This window comes from Hemicordylus capensis, chromosome 1, assembly GCF_027244095.1.
Source record: "Hemicordylus capensis ecotype Gifberg chromosome 1, rHemCap1.1.pri, whole genome shotgun sequence".
NCBI classification, from domain to species: domain Eukaryota; kingdom Metazoa; phylum Chordata; class Lepidosauria; order Squamata; family Cordylidae; genus Hemicordylus; species Hemicordylus capensis.
The window spans coordinates 430,818,522-430,840,923 of record NC_069657.1 but is presented as its reverse complement, the minus strand read 5'-3'; the positions used below and the strand labels follow the sequence as shown (position 1 = coordinate 430,840,923).

The following is a 22,402-nucleotide window of genomic DNA, read 5'->3' as shown; positions in this document are numbered from 1 at the left end:
TTTGGGAAAGCTTCCCCCGATTTGGCTGCCTTCCACCTAACCTACTTCACTATCATATGAAAGGGCACCAGTAGGTAATGGAAATTCTGGCCCTTCAAAAAGCCAAAAAATGCTCCTCTTTTTCTTATTTATCCCATGGTGGTTTTCCTCTGTTACTGGATCTTCTGTTTCTTGATGGGATGGATGTACATTCTGTCTGAGGCCCATGCACAGCAGTTTATGGGGTAGTCTTTATTATGGTGGTCTATTTCAGATCTTTTATGTCAAGAAGACAGTTTATGAGGCTCCTTTTGTATTTACTATAGTGAAGTTCTGTCAAATAGATGAAGAGCACTCCAGTAGTTTTGCTGAAGCCTCTCAGTGCTGTCATGTGAATGCAGAACCATTTAGCTCTGGGCCACTTTTTGACAAAGCTTCTGACTATAAAACACAACAGTAAAATCCCATCCTCCCTCCTCATGCACTGGGCTGTGCTATTGATGGGGCTGCTGGGCTGTTCAGATTCCCTTAGGATGCTATATACAGTGCTGTCGCCAGGTCTGCCCCTGCCATTTACCTACCTTCTATGACAGTTCCTTCGTGCAAATAATGGTGTGCCTGCTATTGCTCTGATGCTACCATGTCATCCCAGCCCTTGCAGAAGGGCACTGATGGTACCCTTCCATTGGGGCTAGAACCATCAAGCTTGGTCCTCTGGGCTGCTGCTTTGGCAGCGCAGCTTCTCATAGGATGTAGCTTTTAAGTCAAGTGGACCCACGCTTGTACCTGCAGATTAGAGCCAATAGTTTCCAACTTTCAGTAGTTTCAAAGAGCTAGGCCATCATAGTTTTGTTCTTGCACTGTCTGATATCACTTGCACCCTATGCTCTGTCTGCTATCTTACTGTACAAGAGTGCTTGGTTGAAGCTGTGTGGCAGCGTGACTTGTGATTTATTGGATATTGTCTTTCCCCACAAATAGTATGAATCCGGTAGGATGTCCTTGTGTGTGGTGTTGCATAGTACAGTAAACGATTGGTCAATGTTCTAGTTCCTTTTCTTGTTAAGATTCCTTCTACCATCTAATCTCTATCTGGATCACTGTAATATATAGATCTGCATTAGCAGTTCCACAGGACAGCACAAAGATGACATTTATAGGAAATGTTTCTAACTCTCCATTTGATGTACTAAAAGTCCTTCTTTGTACTACTCAAACCATTGAGGAAATGATCTTCTAATGAATGTACTTTTTTAAAACAAGCTGCTAAACCATGTAACCTGCGGGTTGAAAAAGCTGATCTCCGTTTTACATTCACCTGCATGCAACTTAACATTCAGATACAAACTTGCTCTATGTTTCATTTCATTCTTTATTTTACTATGCAGTGTGTTTTCTGTTGGGTCCTGTCACCTCAGTGCACCTGGCTTGATATATCTTCTTTATAAGAAATCACAGAGCTTCCTTATCAACACTTCATTGCAAGTGCAGACAGGTGATCTGCCAACATGAAATGCATACACATTGCAAAAGCTGCTTCATGTTACCAGTGGAATAAAAAGGATGCTCATGGGACACTTACTTGCCCTTTCACGTTGGTCCTTCCTGAAAAAAGCTAGATCCAAGTTCATATTTGGCATTCTAATTAACAATTTCAGCCCATTTTAATGCTTCTCTTTCTTACTACTATAAAGTTGCCTTCCTAACTAGAGCCAAGAACAATTGTTCGTGAAATCTACCCCCTTCCACTTCACTTTCTATCTTTCGGATCTCTAGTGGGTGGGAAATACAGCCACTGTGAGGGTATAAACCATCTCAGGTTTTAAATTGAAGGGTATGTTCCAATAAGAGCAAATCCAGCTAAGATAGTTTCAGTGCTTCTGATCCCTGCAGTGCAGATTGCTGAAACCTTTGCTGGTTCCCAGTTGGTCCGTATGACTGACAGGGACAGCCATGAATTGCCAGCACAAGTTTGTGCATTCTGCAGAGTTGTTTCCCCATTGTGAGCGCAGAGGTGCCCACCAGCAGGGAGGAAAGTAGCTACTTTTTGCTGGAGCGCTTCCTGTATTGCTAGTTGTGAAACAGCAACACAGGAGTTTGCTATCTGAATCTGTTCTCAACCTACAAAAGCCTATGAAGGGATAAATAATGTCTGATGGCAAAGTATTAGAAAGGCATTGTATAGGCTTTCAGCACTGACATTTAGAATGCTGATGGTATGGAAACTGCACCATGCAATTTTTTTTGTACCAGCACCATGCAATTGCTTCTTGTGGAGGCACTTGTGCCTTTTCTGTTTCACAAAGCAGCTATCACCCCCAGGTTCTTGGTTTCCAAAATGTCCAAATCCCAGGGTTTGCCAAGCTTCGCACTTCCATCTAAACCTGCTGGCAGAGGATAATGCCACTTTCAGGATATGCTAAGGCCCTGACAGTATTCAATAAAAATGTTGTAGAGAAAGCTGGATTCTTAATTGTTGGTTTGCCAGCTGCATTTCTCAGGGCTCAGGCCTCTTCCAGTTTCTGATGCCTGAAGTCACTTTGATAACTTGCTTTCTGCTTCTCAGGCCTTCCAGCTTCCAAAAAATAATAAAATAAATAAAATCCTCAGGGACCAGCATATCCGTCCTTTGCCTTATCTCCTAAAGATGCAGGCTTGCTGCTGCAGTTCTGATGTTGCTGTGCTGAATCAAGTGTGATTTCAGCACTTGGTACTTAAGACTTTAAAGAGATGCAGAGTTGGATCTCTGTTGTGTTCCAAAAAGGCAGGATGCGGAAATGCAGAGATGTGCTGAGTTCAGTGGGACTAAATCCCGAGTAAGTGTGCACAGAATTGTAGCTTCCATCACTTTAAAGGGCCAGGGTGCACCCAAAGGATGCAATCTCTTTAACTGTAGTTTAGAAATCAGGATTAGACTTGTGGGATCGTATACTTTCCCCCAAGAGTGAATCACTCCACCTACACCTCAACCAAGGTCAAAAGAGATGATGGCGCCAGTGTTAACCATGGAATGGACTAGCCTGATCCTCTGCTTAACCAGGGTGGATCTCAGTGCCGATGTCTCCCTTAGCCGTGGTTAAGGCAGCAGGGAGGAATTCACCCTGGGAATGGAGTGCACAGTTTTCCAGCTGAGAGTGCAACTACATTCTGTATGCACTGGCTACTTGTCTTGTCTGCTGCGTTACTTGTGATGGTGCATCTGGGTTTGTTTTCTTTTTGAATAGTCAGCTTTGAAGCCTTGGGTTTTGCACAGGGAGTCGATATGTAACATATTTTAGAAGTCCCTTTTAATGAAAACCTTAGAAACGTGTGTCATCTTGGACTCACTGCAGAAGGACATAAATCTGTTTGGCAGGAGCGCTTGCTGTGGCAACAAGGCCAAGGAAAGCCCGGGAGCCCTTTTTGCTGGGAGAGTTGTTAGCTGTAACCTTATCAAGTGTGAAGGAGGAATTAGCCTGGAAGGACCAAGTTGTCTGATGAAGGGGTTTAAAAGTTTGTTTTCCCTGAGCCTTTTTATTATTTCTGACTCTAATCCCTGTTAGGACTGAAGGTAACAATCCCAACCCCCCTTCGCCCTTTTGTACTGCAATAACATTGTATAATATGCTTGCACTATTCTCCTGGGCACACCAAGCATGCGAGAAGAAGAAAAAATATTGACGCTTTTTTCAGAATAAAAGCACTGTATTATTTGTGTATATAGAGAGACTAATAACGAGAGAGAATTTGATTTCTGTCTCCTGTATAAAAGCATGCACTGAATTTACCTGTATGTAGAACACGCTGTAAATGCTGCAGAGTACTGTAAGATCCTACACTTGAAATCACAATTAACAAGCAACTTCATCTTTTAAAAAAAGAAAAGAAACTACAACCGAAGCTGTGCAATGGATTTTGTGCCTTTTTTAAATCCATGTATGTTAATCCAGACAATCGGAAGGGAAAAAAGCTTGTATACTACCAAAACCTTATTAAAGAATCAAAGGCAAACATTTGTGATGATTGCTTTTCTTTTGAATGGAACCTTCACTGAAACTAAAATATGGTTTTGTTATGCAACCTTCAGGTCAATATGGAAGAATTTGTCTATTGGGCAATACGTGTACATCAGCACAGGGGGAGGGCTTCTTTCCATAGGTAGCCAGAGGGCAGTCTTTGATTTCTGGGATAACATCTCGTTCTGGTGGAAGACAGAATTCACTTCTGACTACACCACTGGGAAAGACCCCCCCAGACCAGAGTTATCATCTGGGCAGACAGTAGGGTTTCCTTTGGAGCTCTATGGTGTGACTTCTCCTCCTCCTTTCTCTCCTCTCTCCCTTCCTGGTCTCTGTAGTGGACCCAGGGTGAGAAAGAAGAAGAGAGGTAGTGATTTGCCATTCCTGCCGGGATCAAATGAAGCCAACAACTTACAGTTAGATGCTTAGATTCACTCTTGTAGCGGGAGAGAGCAGGCAATAAGAGCTCTGTGCAATGGCTGGATCTCCTTTTCCCTCTTTTTGTAGTGGCATGGGAGGGCTCCAGCAGTACACTGTGCTGTGAAGAAGACAGAAGCAACTGCCAGACATGCCAGCATATGGGGAGCAGTGATAGCGACAAGTCTTTCTGTGTCTGCTATCTCAAGTTGCCCTAGCACGTCACTTGCACTCGTCAAGGACCCAACTGACTAACATAACATAAGAACAGCCCTGCTGGATCAGGCCCAAGGCCCATCCAGTCCAGCATCGTGTTCCACACCGGATGATCCTGAAAAGCCCACAGGGAAGAGCTGAGGGCATGCCCTCTCTCTTGCTGTTGCTCCCCTGCAACTGGTATTTAGAAGCATCTTGCCTCTGAGGCTGGAGGTGACTTATAGCCACCAGACAAGAAGCTATTGATAGACCTGTCCTCTGTGAATTTGTCCAGGCCCCTTTTAAAGCCATCCAAGCCAGTGGCCATCACCACATCCTGTGGCAGGGAATTCCATAAATTAATTATACGCTGTGTGAAAAAGTACTTCCTTTTGTAGGTTCTAAAATTCCCAGCCTTCAGTTTCATGGGATGACCCCCCTGGTTCAAGTGTTGTGAGAGAGGGAGAAAATATTCTCTCTGTCCACTCTCTCTACTCCACGCATAATTTTATAAACCTCTATCATGTATCCCCGTAGCTCCCTCTTTTCCACTCTAAAAAACCCCAGATGCTGTAGCCTTACCTCATAAGGAAGGTGCTCCAGGCCCCTGATCATCTTGGTTGCCCTGCATCTTCTCCAGTTCTACAATGTCCTTCTTAAGATATGGTGACCAGAACTGTACTCGATACTCCCAAATGTGGCTGCACCATCGATTTGTATAAGGGCATTATAATATTCACATTTTTATTTTCAGTCCCATTCCTAATTATTCCTAGCATGGGATTGGCCTTTTTCACAGCTGCCACACACTGAGTCAACACTTCCAGTGAGTTGTAGCAAAGGACATCAGTTTTCCACAGGTCATACCCCCAGCCTCCTGTCCACACCAGCTTCCCTGAAGCTATCAGGTTGCAAAGCAAAACTCAGGTTACTTGGGTGGGTTAAATAAATGGTGGCCAGAATAGTAAAAAAAAGTCTAATCCCAAGGTTGGCCAAATTTAAAAAGCTCTGGGTGGGCTGAGGAGGAAAGCAGATCACTCTCAGTGGACAAATCTAGATACTTCCACAAGTGCAAGAGAGATACCACCAATTCCACAGCAAGTGCAGGAGCTGCAGTTATGGCTACTCATACTAGAAGCCCAGGAGGCACTGGTCTCCTCCAGCAGTCCCTCTACTGAATCATCACACTCATGTCCTATCAGGTCTCTGGCAATGCAGGAATGTCCATGGGCCTCACCTCTCCTGGTCCTCATTCCCTTAATAACCAAGAGTACTGGGCAGCTAGTACTGAGAGAATGCTAAAGAGAAGTTCCTTGACTATTTGGTGAAATCCATGACATCCTCAAACAGGGAAAGGTGCTAGTTGCCTGAGGAAGAAAAGTACACAACAGGAATCTTCCCATGGAAGATTGCTTCCTTTAGAGCTGTTCTCCTAAACAGCTAGCCAAGGCTATCCACCCTCTAAAGCAGTGCTCTTCATTGCAAAGCCTGGGCTAGTGGCAGCCCTCATCAATCCTAAGTGCGGCTCTCTGACTAATTGTTTATTGGGCCTGTGCGAAGCTGAATACTCTGCATGGCCCCCCTGGCACCATGTGGAGGCGAGCGTTCTCACAGTGCTTTGCTTTGCCCAGTGCTTGTGGGACTCCTTTAAGGGAAATGAGGCCCTCTTGAGCCTTTACACCATCTTGGAAGGTGTGCATGGAGTGCTGGGAAGTGTGGCCCTTGAAAAATAGTGAAGATCGCTGCTCTAAAGTCTTTCATGAATAAATGGGAAAAGGAGTGGGATAAAGTGGATAAGCTATGGCTACATCCTCAGTCTAAAGGGGCTAAAGTGGTCTGCTCCAAAGAACATCCAGAGCTCCCACAGTACCCTGCTCAGAATTTTAGACAGGTTCGTGAAGGCAGAACAAGCAAGCTCAGCTAGAGGCAAGGCAGTGAAAAAGAAAGTCAGGCAGCAATAATTCGTTGAATAAAGCAATGGGGTGCTTGGAGCGTCTCACAGGTTTTTGATCTACTGGCAATGCTAACATCCTTAGCTGTTATTCCTAATGAAGAATGTATGTAGGTGGACCAATGCAGCACTGAGACACAGATTTAAAATGCCTATAGTGGCCCTTTATGCATCAGTTATTAATTCTCTGTTTCCTAAAGCTACATATTTATGGGCAGAATAAATGGCCACAGCAGATCCTTTGCTAGATCAAAGAAGGGCCCAATAAGTTCTCTCGCATGGCAGCTCTGCTAGCTGATTGTCCTTGACACATTACAGATGGAAGCATGAGGGCTACAATCCACTGTGGTGGCCAATAGGAAATTTCAGATTAAAAGCTGGGATGTGCATCCTGGGTCACATTCCCTTTCTGAGGTTCCATGGATTCCAAGTTAGTTGGAGCTCCTCTAGAACTGATCTTCAGGGGGACAACGTATTACTGCAGACTGGAAGCCCAAACCACCACAGGGCTTTGGAAGAGCCTACAAACCCAGAGAGTGCAAGGACTGAGAGCAGATGGAACTGCTAAAAGCTGTCCACAAAAGCTGGTGGATAACTATTTCATAGAGTACAACCTTCATCATCCAAAGGAGCAGGGGGAAGCGTCAGGCCTGATGCCAACATGATCTCTACCCCCTTTAGTATCGGAGGGATGTCTCGAAGAGTTCTTTCCACACATAGCAGAAATCCAAATAGGCATCTGGCTGCTGGAATCAGTCTCAAAGTGGTATGACAAGGACACTCAGAGACAGGGGTGTGGGAAGGTTGGACACAGCCCCGGGGCAAGATTTAAGGGTGATGGCAGGCCACCACCTGCCTGCCTTCTTCCTCTTCTTTGATGCCTCCTTGACCACCTGCCCACCTGCCTTTCTTCTTTGCCACCGTCTACCTGTCCAGCAGCCACCTTCACTGTAGCTGCCCGACTGGCCACCTTCTTTTTAGCCACACCAGTGCAGCCTGATGATGTCACAGAGCTGGTGCAACTCCAGATCCTGATGAGAACAGGCCTCCCTTAAAGGAGTCACCTGTTCTCATTAGGATTGCCGTATGGCTCTGGCATTAGAGAGCTGCCAGTGGAATGCCCAGTGGGGGGGAAGTGGTTGGCAGCCCCAGACTGGCACGGCAGTGGCAGCCCCAGTATAGCAGCAGTCCTTGTCTCTTTTGTCACTACACCCCTGCTCAGAGATACACTAATCAAATCTGTGACTTCAGAGAATACACTGATACTTGGTGATGCTCAGGATGTGAATTGCTGGAAGAGTGAGTGTTTTTATCAAGGAATTCCATAAATAGAGAGACAAAACAAAGATGATAAGGAAAGGAGATCGATATTGAGATTATAAAATTTTTCAAGATTCACAACGTTGCTTCTCTCTACCCCAACTTTTAAGCAAACTCTACATATTTTGACCTACATTTGATGGTTTTTCTGAAAGTAAACAGCAACACTTTTCAAAATGCCCTTGAGTATCACTAACACAACTCCCATTTTGGGTTTATACTAGTGATATATAGCAATGTTCTCACTCTTCATCGTAATAGTGGACTATGGGAAGGAGATACAATGAAGATGACCTGTTTGGTGGTATTTTGATTCATCTTACAAAAACCCTGCACACTGTTCCAGAAACACACTAGGCCAATCTGGAAGATACTTTGTGCTGTAAGGACATGTACATGCCTCCTGGTGTGCCAGAGTGGGCTTCTTTAACTGTGGGGCATGGTGGGGGGGAGGGGGCATTTGGATTGGTTTGGATGGACAACTCCCCCATGTGAATATGTATTCGTTTGTTTCTGTACCGCCTTTCATAAATTTATTCAGAGTCAGTTTAATGAATGGTGCCTTGGCATGCTGGGAGGAGGAAGGATGTATGTGCTCAAAGCACAAATGCAATCTTACAGCATGTAGTTCAGCCACTGGACAAAATAGCATCCAACCTAGCTCATTACTATTGTTTGCTACATTTTCCTCCCACCCTTTCTCTAAGGAGCTTGAGGTACAAGATGAAAAGTACAAGATTAGGAATATAGGAAGCTGCCAGGTCAGACCATTAGTCCATCCCACTCAGTATTTTCTACCCTGACTGGCAGCAATTCTCCAAGGTTTCAGGGAAGTCTTTTCATGCCTTACCTGGGGAATACCAGGAAGTAAACGGGGGGACTTCTGCATGCAAAGCAGATACTCTACCACTTCTCCCTTAAAAAAATAAAATCCTTCCTCTTTTAATATTAAGCTGAGAGATGACAACTGTCCTAGGGTCACCCAGGAACTGCTGATGGGCCAGTGGGGCCAAAAATTTCTCTTTCTATTCCAAAGGAGGAATAGACTGCAACAACAGGCATTTCAGAATTTCCTGGAGAGGATGCAAAAAAAAAATGAAGGTTGCAATTGGCATAAAGTGTAGGTCAAGAATGTCCTCCTTGACTGTTTTCTGGTTGGGAGGGGCAGTGGAAATAGTGGGGTACGTGGGGGTACATGCTATTGCTATCTCTTTTTTGATAAGCAGTCCCAGTGGTGGCACCAGAAGCACTAAAGTAAAGTGTGCGGTCATGTCGATTTCGACTCCTGGCGACCACAGAGCCCTGTGGTTGTCTTTGGTAGAATACAGGAGGGGTTTACCATTGCCAGCTCCCGTGCAGTATGAGATGATGCCTTTCAGCATCTTCCTATATCACTGCTACCTGATTTGATGCTGGACTAGGACCGGGGAGACCCGAGTTCAAATCCCCATTCAGCCATAAAACTAGCTGGGTGACTGGGCCAGTCACTTCTCTCTCAGCCTAACCTACTTCACAGGGTTGTTGTGAAAGAGAAACTCAAGTATGTAGTACACCGCTCTGGGCTCCTTGGAGGAAGAGCGGGATATAAATGTAAAATAATAATAATAATAATAATAATAATAATAATAATAATAATAATAATAATTTTTCCCTCTGCGCCATTAGGTGGCACCAGAAGAAACACTGGAGGGGCGCAAAAGGGGCAAAGTTCATTTCAGGAATATGAGCTTAATGGAGCTTAACTGGTTTCCTTCCAGTAACCACAGGGGTCTGGCAGTGGGGGTAGGTGGGGAGGGGGAGCTAGTTTTCTGGAAAGTTCTGGAGCTACTTTTCTCCTCCTGCCCTATAAGCATAGCAGTGGGTGTCAATTTCAGCTACTGTGTGATGGAAAGCTGTGTTGCAAAGTTGCATTACATTGGCTAGAGCTCGGTGGCAACAGGTGGAAAATCCACTTCCAATTCATTCACATTATTGCATATGTGAAACAACTTTGCAGGCAAGTCCTCAGAAGCTGCAAACCTTTTCCCTAACCCACTTAACCAGACATATTCATCAGTCACTGGTGGCCTCCCAAAAGGAGAACCAACATCTGTAAAGCTTCAGGACCAATTTCCTCAAGGGAATTCTCACCCAGCTTGGAACATTAGCTACTTACCAGCACAGTTCAAAATAGTTGAAACATGCAAACAGAACATGGAATGACTAACACTATATGGTAAAAAGAAATTCAAATCTACCTAGCACCTTATTTAATCCATTTTAAAATGTGCCAGTTGACAAACTTATAGGTGACATAGGAAGCTGCCATACCAAGTCTGACCATTGGTCCATCTATCTCAGTATTGTGTACATTGACTAAAGCAGTCCTCCAGAGTTTCAGACAGGTATTTCCCAGTCCTACCTGGAGATGCTGGGGACTGAGCTTGGAACCTTAACTAGGCAAAGCAGATACTTTCCCACTGAGCTATGGCTCTTCTTCCAGTTTACTGAGTGGATAATCTAGAAGAGAGATTCTCAGTGGTGGGTCCCCAGATGTTATTGGACTTCAACTCCCATAATCTCCAACCAAAGGCCACTGGGGCTGGGCGTTATGGGAGTTGAAGTCCAATAACATCTGGGGACCCAATGTTGAGAATCCCTGCTCTAGAACAGGAGGAATAATGTTATTGATTGGTTGGTTGGTTGGTTGGTTGGTTGCACTTCTAGACTGCCCTATCCAAAGGCTCTGGGCAGTGCACAACAAGTTTAAAAAACATAATAACAAATACCATTTTCAAAACACACTGCTTAAAACAATATTAAAACAATTTTTAAAACAGTTCAGAACCATTTAAAACCAATTAAAATACTTAAAAACAATTTTAAAACCTTGGAAGGCCAAGTCAAACAAGTCCGTTTTTTAGGGCTCTTTTAAAGGCAGACAGTGAGCCTAAACTGCGGATATCTGCTGGGAGTGCATTCCATAGGCCAGGAGCAGCTACAGAGAAGGCCTGGCTCTGAGTCACCACCAGACATGCCGGTGGTAACTGGAGACGGACCTCTCCAGATGACCTCAACATGGAATGGGGATCATACAGAAGAAGGCACTCATTGACTACAACATACAGAAGGTGCTCACTGACTAATGTTGTAGTCAAACGGCTTAGACAAATTCATGGAGGACAGGTCTATATATGGCTACTGGTCTGATGACTGTAGGACAGGCTTAGAGGAAAGATGCCTCTAGCTACTTGTTGCAGGGGGAAAACAGCAGGAGAGGGCATGCCCTCAGTTTGCCTGTAGGCTTCTCATAGGCATCTGGTGGGCCACTGTGGGAAACAGGATGCTGGACTTACAAAGACCTTGGGCCTGATCCAGCAGGGCTGTTCCTATGTCCTTAAGTGGCAGCTTGCTACTAATTTTTAGGGAGAGTGGAAATAAGAAACCAGTGTAATGCCAATACAGGAAGTAGTTGTCCACTTTTGATGCAGAACTGAACATAAAAAACAAAACAAAAAAACAAAACCTCAAAGAATACCACTACTGGATGTTGCAGTTTAGTGCTTGGGAAGGAAAAAGGAAACAAGCTGGCATCAGGACTAATGCTGCGCTAATGGATACATGTTGCCCTAGTGAAAGGATGTTGTGCTAGCCAGCCAGTTCTGCTATGTTGGGAGCTTGCAATCCAGGCTAGTGTGTGCTGGAACAACAGGGTGTGTACAACCTTTGGCACGCCTCCTGCTGTGAGACCTCTTTCTCAACCCACATATGTTCCAAGACTATCCACTCTCCTTGTTACTTGCACAAGCAGACCAAGAAAGCAAGAGATTCTGCAATTGCAAGCAACCACTCAACTATGCAACCATCTTGCATAAATGCATTTTTGTGCACTACAACAGTGTTCGTCTGGATATCCACCAGTGTGTATATCCTAAAATGTTGTCTTTAATTCCTTTTACTTTAGTATTATACAACTCAACATTTTGAGTATGACCCAGCCAAAACTGAAGCCTAGTGGCTGACATCCAGAGCAGTCTGCCAGCAATGCAGCAGAAAGACATGCCAACAATAGAGACGTTTCCTAGCCGTTCTCTGGCCATGCAGCCTTGGGTGCACAGCAGTGGGGAATAAATTTTAGTGGTTTGCACTGCTTCTGGATGTGCCCTGTGTCACCCTAAAATATGTCCCTGAGAATCAAGCAGCCCACAGGGACATATTTTTGGATGAGACAGGGCACATCTGGAGGCAGCACAGACCATCCAAATGGACAATAGTCCTGCTCTGTGCCCAGGATTACATGGTCAGAGTGGTGGTGGGAAGCTCGCTGTCACATAGGCATGTCTTCCTGCTGTGCTACTGTAGGCTGCTCTGTATGTCAGCCATTGATTTCAGTGGGAAGCATGTGCTTAAATTCTATTTAAATCAATGAGAACTTAATTGTATGTATGTGTGTATGTAGTACCATCAAAGTTCAAGAGAACATAGTGTTGTGTCCTGAGGACATTACACAGTAAACTTTGACACAGGTAAGACAAAAGAGGAAGAAAAGGGAAATGGAGGCAGGGATGAACAGACATAGAATGTGCAGTTGTTTCAATTATGCGTACTTGTGCTTGGTTGAAGTAGGGTATGGGGACTAGAGGGTCAAGTACTTTTGGCTGGATCATGCCCTGAAGAATGCAAGCCACCACTGTGGCAGGGAATGATGGGAAATGTAGTCCAACAATACCTGGGGTGCCAAAGTTGTACAACCCTACTTTAGAGCCTGATTAAGCATTTTAAATTCTGTACATACATTTCTTGTTCATTGACAGAACATGCTAATGGTAATGGTTTTCCGTATCCATCCTGACTCATAGCTGTTGACTGTTCTTGCTACCAGTAATCTGTCCGTGCTTCCTAGGAAACCTAGGTGCTTCCCCAGATAAGAAATATGAAGAGCCTTGCTGGATCAGACCCATCTAGACCAGCATGCTGGCTTCCCACCAACTAAATGCCTCTGGGAAGCTCACAAGCAGAGCTTTGAAGGAAATTGTCCTTTTCGCACTTCACAAATAGCCATTGACACAACTCTGCTTCATTGCTTTGTCTAATTCCTTTTAAAAGCAATCTAAGATAGTGGCCACCACATTTTGTGGCAGAGAATTCCATAAATTAATTGTGTGCAGTACTTTCTTTGATTTGCCCATGCTCTGTTGGTTATGTGACAGCTCTTCCTGTAGTGCATATTAAACATACCTCCTGCTCAACAGGGTCGTTCAGGAAAGGGTAGGAGAAGCCTTCTGCTCTAGTTTGGGAGCTGTGCATGCTCCCAATACTTGATCATCTGTCAGTTAAAGCCAAGGCCAGAGGTGCCATCTGTGATCATGTGCTAAGGAGCAGCTGGGTTGAGGATTTTTTATTCTGCTTCATTCAGCCGCTGGGTACAGGTGCTGCTGGGTAGGAGGGAGCCGTCTGACCTAGCTACTGCTTACCCACATGATCACAGAAGAAGCCTCCAACATTGTTTTTAACTGACAGACAATCAAATATTGGGAGTATGCACAGCTCCTGAACTAAAGTAGAAGGCTTCTCCTACCCTGTTCTTGATTATGTGCACAAGCCTAACATCTTGACATGATCTTTCTTTTTTCCTTTCTTTTTAAATGTTGGGAGAATTCCCAACAATTGTCTTCACAATAATCTTGTATGTCTCTGTCTTATTCCTGGATATTTCAGCTCCGGAGGAATCACCGACTTGCCTAAGAATTTATTTTACATGCTCCCTTATGTTTTACTTGGTTATATCCCCTTTTCATGCTATCACAAACTGCAATGAGCCATGTGATTTCCTATGCTTGCTGTTATATATGTATTCTGATCATTTACAGGGATACTGCTGTTGTATATATTTCTACCGGTTCATCTTGCACACTTTCCAGTTGGGTTTCTCCCCTCAACCCTCCCCATTATGGCCCATGTGGTTGGCTGGTGCACTAACTGAATAATGAACTTTTGCATTGTTACCTCTTAGGAGTGTTCATCAGACATCACACAAGTAAGCAGATGAAAGAGAGCTCCTGCCTCTTGCCTGCCTTTAGTAGCATGGACCTTCAGATTAGTGGGAGGCAGTTGCCTCTCATTCCCTCTTACTAATATCATGTCAGGATAGTCACAAAGAAGCACTGAAATGGAATGAGGGGGGAATGAACTGCTCATCAGACAACCTGGAATACCATAAACCCAGGGTTTGATACCATGTGGTAATGTACCCTCCAGTATGTCTAACTACACCTTAATCTCTACAGAATCATGTAGACACTTTCCATACCTATAGATGTTTTTGTGTTGCTGTGTTTTGCTTGGATTCTTCTTTGGTTCTACTTTATTGTCCTGAAAAGCTTATCAGACCAACCCCAGATACCGTATCAGTGCTCATGAGGTAGTAATACCTCCTTGGATAACCATCTTTTTTTTTAATGTCTTGTTCCAGGTGTTTACTCTGAAGCCTTTTGAAATGAATGGTCTCCCCAAGGTGGTGCCTTTAAGTTTGCCTTATCAGGACTTCAAAAGAGACGTGTCAGAAAACAGAGAAAGATCTAGAATGCTCCAGCGTGTAAAGAAGGTGGATTTCTCAAATGTTGTCCTAACTGCTCCTTGCAAATCATCTGCAACCCATCTGGAAATGGAAAATGGCAGACATGACGAGGAGGAGGAAGAGGAGGAGGAAGAAGAAGAGGAAGAGGATGATGAGGATGAGGAAGCTGGTGAGTTAGGAGAAGAGCTTGACCTGCGCAGTGACTCGAGCAGTGATGTGAGCCAGAAGAGTACAGAGCGTAGTCAGGAAGGTGCCCCATCAACCCTCTTGGCTGATGACCAAAAGGAATCTAAGGGCCGAGCATCAGCTGCAGAAGGTGACCTAGAACTTGAGGAAGGCTCCAAAACATTAGTTCTCTTTTCACCAGGTGATGTAAAGAAGTCTCCAGTGAACACAGACTTGGCTCCTGATGTTGACCTAGGGACACTTGCTGCATTGACACCTCAGAGTGAAAGACCGCAGCCTATGGGAAGTCAGCTTGATGTGTCTGAGCCAGGAACTTTGTCCTCCATCCTAAAGTCCGAACCAAAGCCTCCTGTTACTGTGGCCACAACCTCCTCCCCTTTTACCAAAGTTGAGCGCACCTTTGTTCATATTGCTGAAAAGACGCATTTAAACATCATGTCTTCCGGTGGGCAGCTGATGAGGCATGAGGAGTATTGCACTCCAGGGCAATTTGAGGAGATAATCATTGAGGAAGAGCTGGAGGAAAATCAGGTGTTAATTGAAAACGGAAGTGTGAATTCAGCCCTGGAAGGGGGAGAAATGGAAAGCTGTGCTCTCTCAGTGAATCATGTTGAAACATCCTTTGAAGTTGCTGGGGAGCAAGCTCTGCTTTTCAATGGCATTACTAAAATGGAAGAGGGGGAACTAGAACTTAAAAGCAAAGTTGCCCTTGAACTGGATTTGGAAGAAGCTGGTAAGCTGGTTTCAGAAGAGCCTGGTCTCGAAAATAAGATTCTTGCAACAGAATCTCTTAAACAAACAGAACTTCTTGCAGATGTTCCAAAGGAAGGTTCCAGAAAACCCATGAACATCAGGTATAGAAGTCGGATTCCCATCTTGCTCTCTGAAGAGGACACAGGTTCCGAGCTTTCAGCCTCACACTCTGGCAAAGAGAGGCTGTACAAGAGGCTGAAACAGCAAGATTTGGCCCGCCTGGTGATGGAGAAAAGGCAAAACCGCCTGCTCAGGTTGGCTTCAGGAGCTTCATCTTCTGCTTCTTCCAGTGATGAGAGGCGGCGAGCTTCAGAAACCCTGTCAGCCACTGGCTCCGAGGAGGATACCCATGACTCGGATGATTCTATCCCAAGGAAGATGGGGAATCAGGAGAAATTTCCCCTGATTAAAAGGGAAGAGAGAAGTTCAAAGAGCAGAATCCCTCGCCCCATTATGTTTGCAAAGCCAGCTGTGATAGAACTGAAACTTGGGAGCCATTCAACTTTTCCTCCTCCACCACCACCGAGTGGCAATCTAGGGGATATGATGATGACAAACAGGTAAGTGAGGCTCTAATTTGTCCTGGGGCAGAGGGTCAGCTCTTTCAGGCACCTAATTCTTTATCTCCTCAATTCCTCTTTTGTCCCATCCCATTCAGCCCCTCTGCAGGGTTGTTATTGTCTCTTTCCTTAAAGGGCAGCCTGGCTATAGTGGTCGGCTCCCTCTTCAACTGCTGTAGTTTGACTATTTTGGCTACACAGAATTCGGAGTCTGATTTGGTGAGAAGTGGGGGAATTGTAGGTGTTTAGGCTATGAGCCCTTTTGGGACAGGGAACCATCTTTTATTTTCTTTTGCTGTGTAAATTGCTTTGTGAACATTTTTGTTTAAAAACAGTATGTACATATTTATTATTATTTCTTGTTTACACAGTCAGACAGGTGTTATTGACTGGTTTGCTCCATCCAGACATCAGGTCCCTCCCAAGGACCTGGGATGGCTGAATTCCATCATCAATACTGCTGGTTATTATAGATATCGTCGCAAAATATAGGTTGTTCCCAGTAAAGTTGCTTTTTGTAATTGGCTGATGGTGATTTCTGTGGCCCCTATGGTGTTGAGGTGCTCTTCAAGTTGTTTTGGAATTGCACCCAGGGCGCCAATTACCACTGGGATTATTTTGGTCTTTTTCTGCCACAGCCTTTCCATTTCCATTTGTAGATCTTTGTATTTTGTGATTTTTTTCTATTTCTTTTTCTTCTGCTATCCCCTGGTATTGCTATGTCGATTATTTTAACTTGTTTTTCTTTCTTCTCGACTACAGTTACATCTGGTGTATTGTGTGGCATATGTTTGTCTGATTGTAGTCGGAAGTCCCATAATATTTTTGCATCTTCATTTTCGACAACTTATTCAATTTTATGGTCCCACCAATTTTTGGCTACAGGTAGCTTGTATTTTTTGCAGATGTTCCAGTGTATCATCCCTGCTACCTTGTCATGCCTTTGTTTGTAGTCAGTCTGTGCGATCTTTTTACAACACCTGATTAGGTGGTCCACGGTTTCATCTGCTTCTTTACAAAGGCGGCACTTGCTGTTTGTTGTTGACTTTTCGACTTTTGCTCTTATTGCATTTGTTCTTAGTGCCTGTTCTTGTGCAGCCAGTATTAAACCTTCTGTTTCTTTCTTCAAGTTGCCATTCTTAAGCCATTGCCAGTTCTTGGTGATGTATTATTTTCCACTTATATTGTGCAAATATTGACCATGCAGTGGCTTATTTTTCCACTGTTGTTGTTGTTGTTGTTGTTATTCTATAAACAACAACAATAGCCCTGTGTCCATAGATCCATAGCCAGGAGAAACCAGTTGTTTTTAAAACCAGAATCTAGATCAGTGTCTATCTGGGAACTAATATAATCTACTTTCAAGTAGATCTGCAACTCTCATCAGTGGGAGCCTGCAACCTTTGTGGCTGGGGATGATAGGAGTTGTACCATCTGGGGACTCAGGTTTGAAAACCCTGGACCTACAGGAATTCAGTACTTCCCATGGCTGAGCCTCTGTGGCTAGAATCCAGTCTGGTCAGACTGAAGATCCAAATCACACTCAAGACCAAAACTAATGCCACATTTTAAATGGTTAATTTGCCAAATCAGCTTTAAAGACCAAAAGCTACCAAGAGAGAGAAATATATTGGTCCCAACGTGGTCTAACAGCACATGATGGAGTCATCTTGGTGAGGTCTCGATCAAGTCAGTGCCTGGATGAGTGACCGCCTGGGAATCCTATAGTAGTGTGCACGGACCGGTTCGGAGGCCATTCTACTGGCCTCCGAACTGGTCCGGACAAGGGGTGGTTTTGGTTCAGGAGGGTTAGGGTGGGGGGTTCCATTAAGGGCGGGGGGGGGGGCTTTACTCACCCCTCCCGCGCTTTGCAAGTTTGGTGCCATAATTCATTTAAAAAATGCGCCGCAGAATCGCCCTCCACTCCTATGGCTCCGGACCGGGGCTCCTTCCTGTCTTCAAAATTGGGCGGCAGGATACTTCCCTGCCGCCCCCGAAGCCCCCTCAAGCCATTTTAGCCCTTTAAATCTCGCCCCGGACTGAGTCCTATGGCGCTCGGGCGGGCGGCGGGGAGATGTCCGTCCGTCCACCCGCCCCCTTCCCTGCCTTCTGCGAAGTGCAGGGAGCCTTCTGCGTGTGCGTGCGCAGAAGACTCAAGTGCAGGGAGCCTTCTGCGCACGCGCGCAGAAGGCTCCCTGCACTTCGCAGAAGGCAGGGAAGGGGGCGGGCGGACGGACGGACATCTCCCCACCGCCCGCCCGAGCGCCATAGGACTCGGTCCGGGGCGAGATTTAAAGGGCTAAAATGGCTTGAGGGGGCTTCGGGGGCGGCAGGGAAGTATCCTGCCGCCCGATTTTGAAGACAGGAAGGAGCCCCGGTCCGGAGCCATAGGAGTGGAGGGCGATTCTGCGGCGCATTTTTTAAATGAATTATGGCACCAAACTTGCAAAGCGCGGGAGGGGTGAGTAAAGGCATCCCCCCCGCCCTTAATGGAACCCCCCACCCCAGTGCCGAACCGCAGGTCCGCGGTCCGGTGCACACCCCTAGAATCCTACGCATGCTACCCTATGTAATAAAGTATACTAGCTGAACCCACACAGAGCATCTGTGCGGTAGTTCACTTCCTTTTGGGGGTTAGTTGGGAGAATTTGTTTGGCTGGTCCTCCCACAGCTCTCTCACTCGCTCTGTCCCCCCCACAACAGCTCTCTTGCTCGCTCTGCCCCCCCCACCGCCTCTCTCGCTCGCTCTGTCTCTCTCCCCTCCGCGCCTCTCTCGCTCGTTTTGTCTCTCCCCCCACCATGCCTCTCTCGCTCTGTCTCTCCCCCCACCGTGCCTCTCTTGCTCTGTCTCTCCCCCACGCGTCTGTCTCGCTCGCTCTGTCTCTCCCCTGCGCACCTGTCTTGCTCGCTCTGTCTCTCCCCCGCACGCCTGTCTCGCTCGCTCTGTCTCTCCCCCGTGCGCCTGTCTCGCTCACGCTGTCTCTCCCCGTGCGCCTCTCTCGCTCTCGCTCGTGCTGTCTCTCCCCCCACGCCTCGCTCGCTCTGTCTCTCCCTGCGCCGCTCTCGCTCTCGCTGTCTCTCCCCGTGCGCCTCTCTTGCTTGCGCTGTCTCTCCCTGCGCCTCTCTCGCTCGCGCTGTCTCTCCCCCGTGCGCCTGTCTCGCTCGCGCTGTCTCTCCCCGTGCGCCTCTCTCGCTCTCGCTCGCGCTGTCTCTCCCCCCACGTCTCACTTGCTCGCTCTGTCTCTCCCTGCGCCTCTCTTGCTCACGCTGTCTCTCCCCCGTGACTCTCTCGCTCTCTCTGTCTCTCCCCGCCACGCCTCTCTCGCTCACGCTCTCCCCCCGTGCCTCTCTCGTTCGCGCTCTCTTGCTCACGCTCTCTCTCCCCCCGTGCCTTTCTCGCTTGCGCTCTCTCCCCCCCGCACCTCTCTCGCTCACGCTCTCTCTCCCCCCACACCTCTCTCACTTGCGCTGTCTCTCTCCCCACCGCGCCTCTCTCGCTCAATCTGTCTCTCTCCCCCGCGCCTCTCTCACTCGCTCTGTCTCCCCCTCCCCACGCGCCTCTCTCGCTCGCTCTCTCCCCCCGCGCCTCTCTCGCTCTCTCTGTCTCTCCCCCCGCACCTCTCTCGCTCTCTCTGTCTCTCCCCTGGCTTCTGCGGGCTGGGCGGGCCCCCCACCGCCTGGCTTCAGCCAGTCCTGCAAGCTTCCACTTCATTTGATTGGTTAACTCTGTTTAATGTCTGACCAGTAATAGTTTTGCTCTCCAGTAATAGTTTTACTGACCAGTAAAAGTTCTGTGCACCTTGCTGAATTTGTCATCAAAATGTAAAGTTCAAGGGAACAGGCCTCACAGTGTTTCCTGGACACTGGGGGCTACTTCTCTGATAAGCCAGGGAGGAGATTACAATATTGTTTAAATTACAGACAGATCTACGCAAAGGCAGTCATTTTGTGAGGCGAGGTGAGGCGGTCACCTCAAGCAGCAGATTATTGGGGTGACAAGATTCCCCCTTGCCACATCTCACCACTGGAGCCAGTTTTGCCGAGTGGTGGCATAGCCATCTCTTGGCAAAGAATCACTTGTCTCCTCTTCCTTCTCCTATCTTTGTCTCCCAGCCACTGCTGCTGCATTCATGTGATCCCTCACCCCCTTTTTTGGGAGGGAAATGCCAGGCCTCCTGACCAGGAGAGCTGGTCTGCAGAGGAGAGCTGGTCTTGTGGTAGCAAGCATGACTTGTCCCCTTAGCTAAGCAGGGTCTGCCCTGGTTGCATTTGAATGGGAGACCACATGTGAACACTGTAGGATTCCCCTCAGGATGGAGCTGCTCTGGGAAGAGCAGAAGGTTTCAAGTTCCCTCCCTGGCTTCTCCAAGATAGGGCCGAGAGAGATTCCTGCCTGCAACCTTGGAGGTGCCGCTGCCAGTCTGTGTAAACAATACTGAGTTAGATGGACCAAGGGTCTGATTCAGTATATGGCAGCAGCTTCCTATGTTCCGATGATCAGTTGTTTGTGTGGAGTGCCCAACATGCAGAAGGCGTATGAAAGAAGAGCCAAGCTTGTTGCTGCTGCTCCATATGAGGGTGGCACTGCCAGAATGTCTGAACTGGGGTTTGATTGCCTAGTTGTGTGATTTTACCTGTGGAGTGCCTGACTGTCCCTGGACGTGCTACTGATGGGGACTCTGGCCACTGTGGTGCTCAGTCCCAAGCGGCTACATGTCATCAGTTGCTGCTCTGTCCTGCCACATGGCCTTGTCCAGCGTTTGGGAGGATTAACCAGGAGCTGCACCCTTTCCACTAAAATCCCTTTTCTTCCATCTCACCCTCATCTCCTCTTTCTCTTTGTTTCCTTCTTCCAGGCTTCAGGGTCAAAGACCTCCTGGGAATGTGTCTGGTGACTCCCGAACAAAGCCAACACCAACTCCTGCTGTGCTACCCTTGCGGAGCAGCCCATGGAAAGCCCCCCGTGCTCCACCCAGGAGTCCCATCCTCCCTCCAAGAAACCTCAGTGCTTCCCCCAAAAGCCAGTCACTATCCAGAAAGGAAAGCCCATCACCATCCCGACAACATAAGCTGGGGACCACGTTGCCTCAGCGGGTCCAGCCTTCTTCCAGAGCTCCCTCCAGAGCTCAGGCAGGTGGGCTGCTGGGAGACGCCCCTGTGTCCCCCGGCCTGATGAGGAAAGGACAAAGAGGGAAAGCCCCCGTTCAAACTCCAGCAACCAAAGGAAGACAAGTATCCCAGGAAGGCAAGGCAACTGCTAGATAATGACCTGCTGCTGCCAACCATGTGACCCACCGACCCACCATCTTGCCAGGCTGGAGAAACCTCTGCATATTGAGATGCTGCAGCACAGCCTTACGTGTCGGAAATCCAAGCGCATAGCAGCTAGCTGTACTTCAGTGCTTCACTTGCCCACATGCCCACGCTGTCTCGATCCAGCTCCTACCTGGCGGAGACCTCCCTGGCCAGCTCATGCTTGCTTGCTATTGCCAGCCACCAAGCAGCGACTCGGGCAGCCTGCCTAGTGCCTGACTCTCCTCTTTCTCTCACGCCGTCCTTTTCCATTTCTCAGTTAGCAATACCCACAGTCTCCTCCCCAGAGACCTGACAGCTTGGGAGGGGAGACGGCATTTTATAAAGCATCAGCCGAAAGCAGTGGAGAGGTTAAAAGGGCTGCATTTACCTGGAAGGGAGGAGTCTCGGTGTGAACTTCAAGACTGTCTGGACAAGCCAGTGGCCTCGTTTCCCCACTCTCCAGCCCTTCCTTCACATGGCTCTGGTGCTGCGGCCTGTCCATTCACCTCCTGCCCTTTGACCCTGAGCACTGATGGAACAAAAGTTACAACCACCCTCCTCCCTGGCTGTCCTGCCTACAATATTAAGCAAGGAGAATGTGTGACACTCTTTTTGATGAGAAGAGGAGCTGCCTTCTCTGGAGTCGCTTCTGATGCAGAAATTGAAGAGCATGTGGTAGGGGAGAAGTGCCGCTCTCGGGAAAGGCTTCCTTTCCCTTCAAGCATGCAGCTGTTCCAACATATTCTGACGTGGAGGGACATTCGTTCTGTTTGTTCAGTGATACATCTTTAAGTGAACTGTCCACTGAGAGCTGGTGTTTTGTGTAAAGGCAGCAGTGAACACTTCCTGGGAGCCCTTTTAAAGTTGTCTCCTTGGCAGGAATAGGAACAAGGTGAAAAAATAGCCCCTCAACCCCCAAAGTTTGATATGTGGGGACCGTATGGTTCCATCATTAGGGTTTCCTCTAATTCCAAATGCAAGGTTCTGTGAATTAGTTGCCATCCCCCATACTGAGACTCAGCCTCTCTGCCTGCTAGCTGCACTGTGTAGGACAAACCAGTAGGCACAAGCACTTTTGAATAGGCTTCCTGTGACCAAGATGCCTTTTGATAGCTGTACATGCTTGCCTCAGAAACACAACTTTACCTTGCCAGAGGCTGAAGCCTAACTGCTGTTTGGTCCACATGGCAGA

General features: G+C 47.0%; 1 protein-coding gene across 16 annotated transcripts in view; it reads left to right on the top strand.

Moving 5' to 3' along the window:
* Positions 1–22,012, top strand: part of TTBK1 (tau tubulin kinase 1) — a 179,179-nt gene extending 157,167 nt beyond the window's left edge. For all 16 annotated transcript variants that reach the window (XM_053312882.1, XM_053312863.1, XM_053312842.1 and 13 more), the window contains 2 exons: positions 14,312–15,915; positions 20,772–22,012. In XM_053312882.1, coding sequence (XP_053168857.1) covers positions 14,312–15,915; positions 20,772–21,180 — 2,013 coding nt within the window. In that variant the 3' untranslated portion in view covers positions 21,181–22,012. The remainder of the gene's footprint in view (positions 1–14,311; positions 15,916–20,771) is intronic.
* Positions 22,013–22,402: the final 390 nt, after the last annotated feature.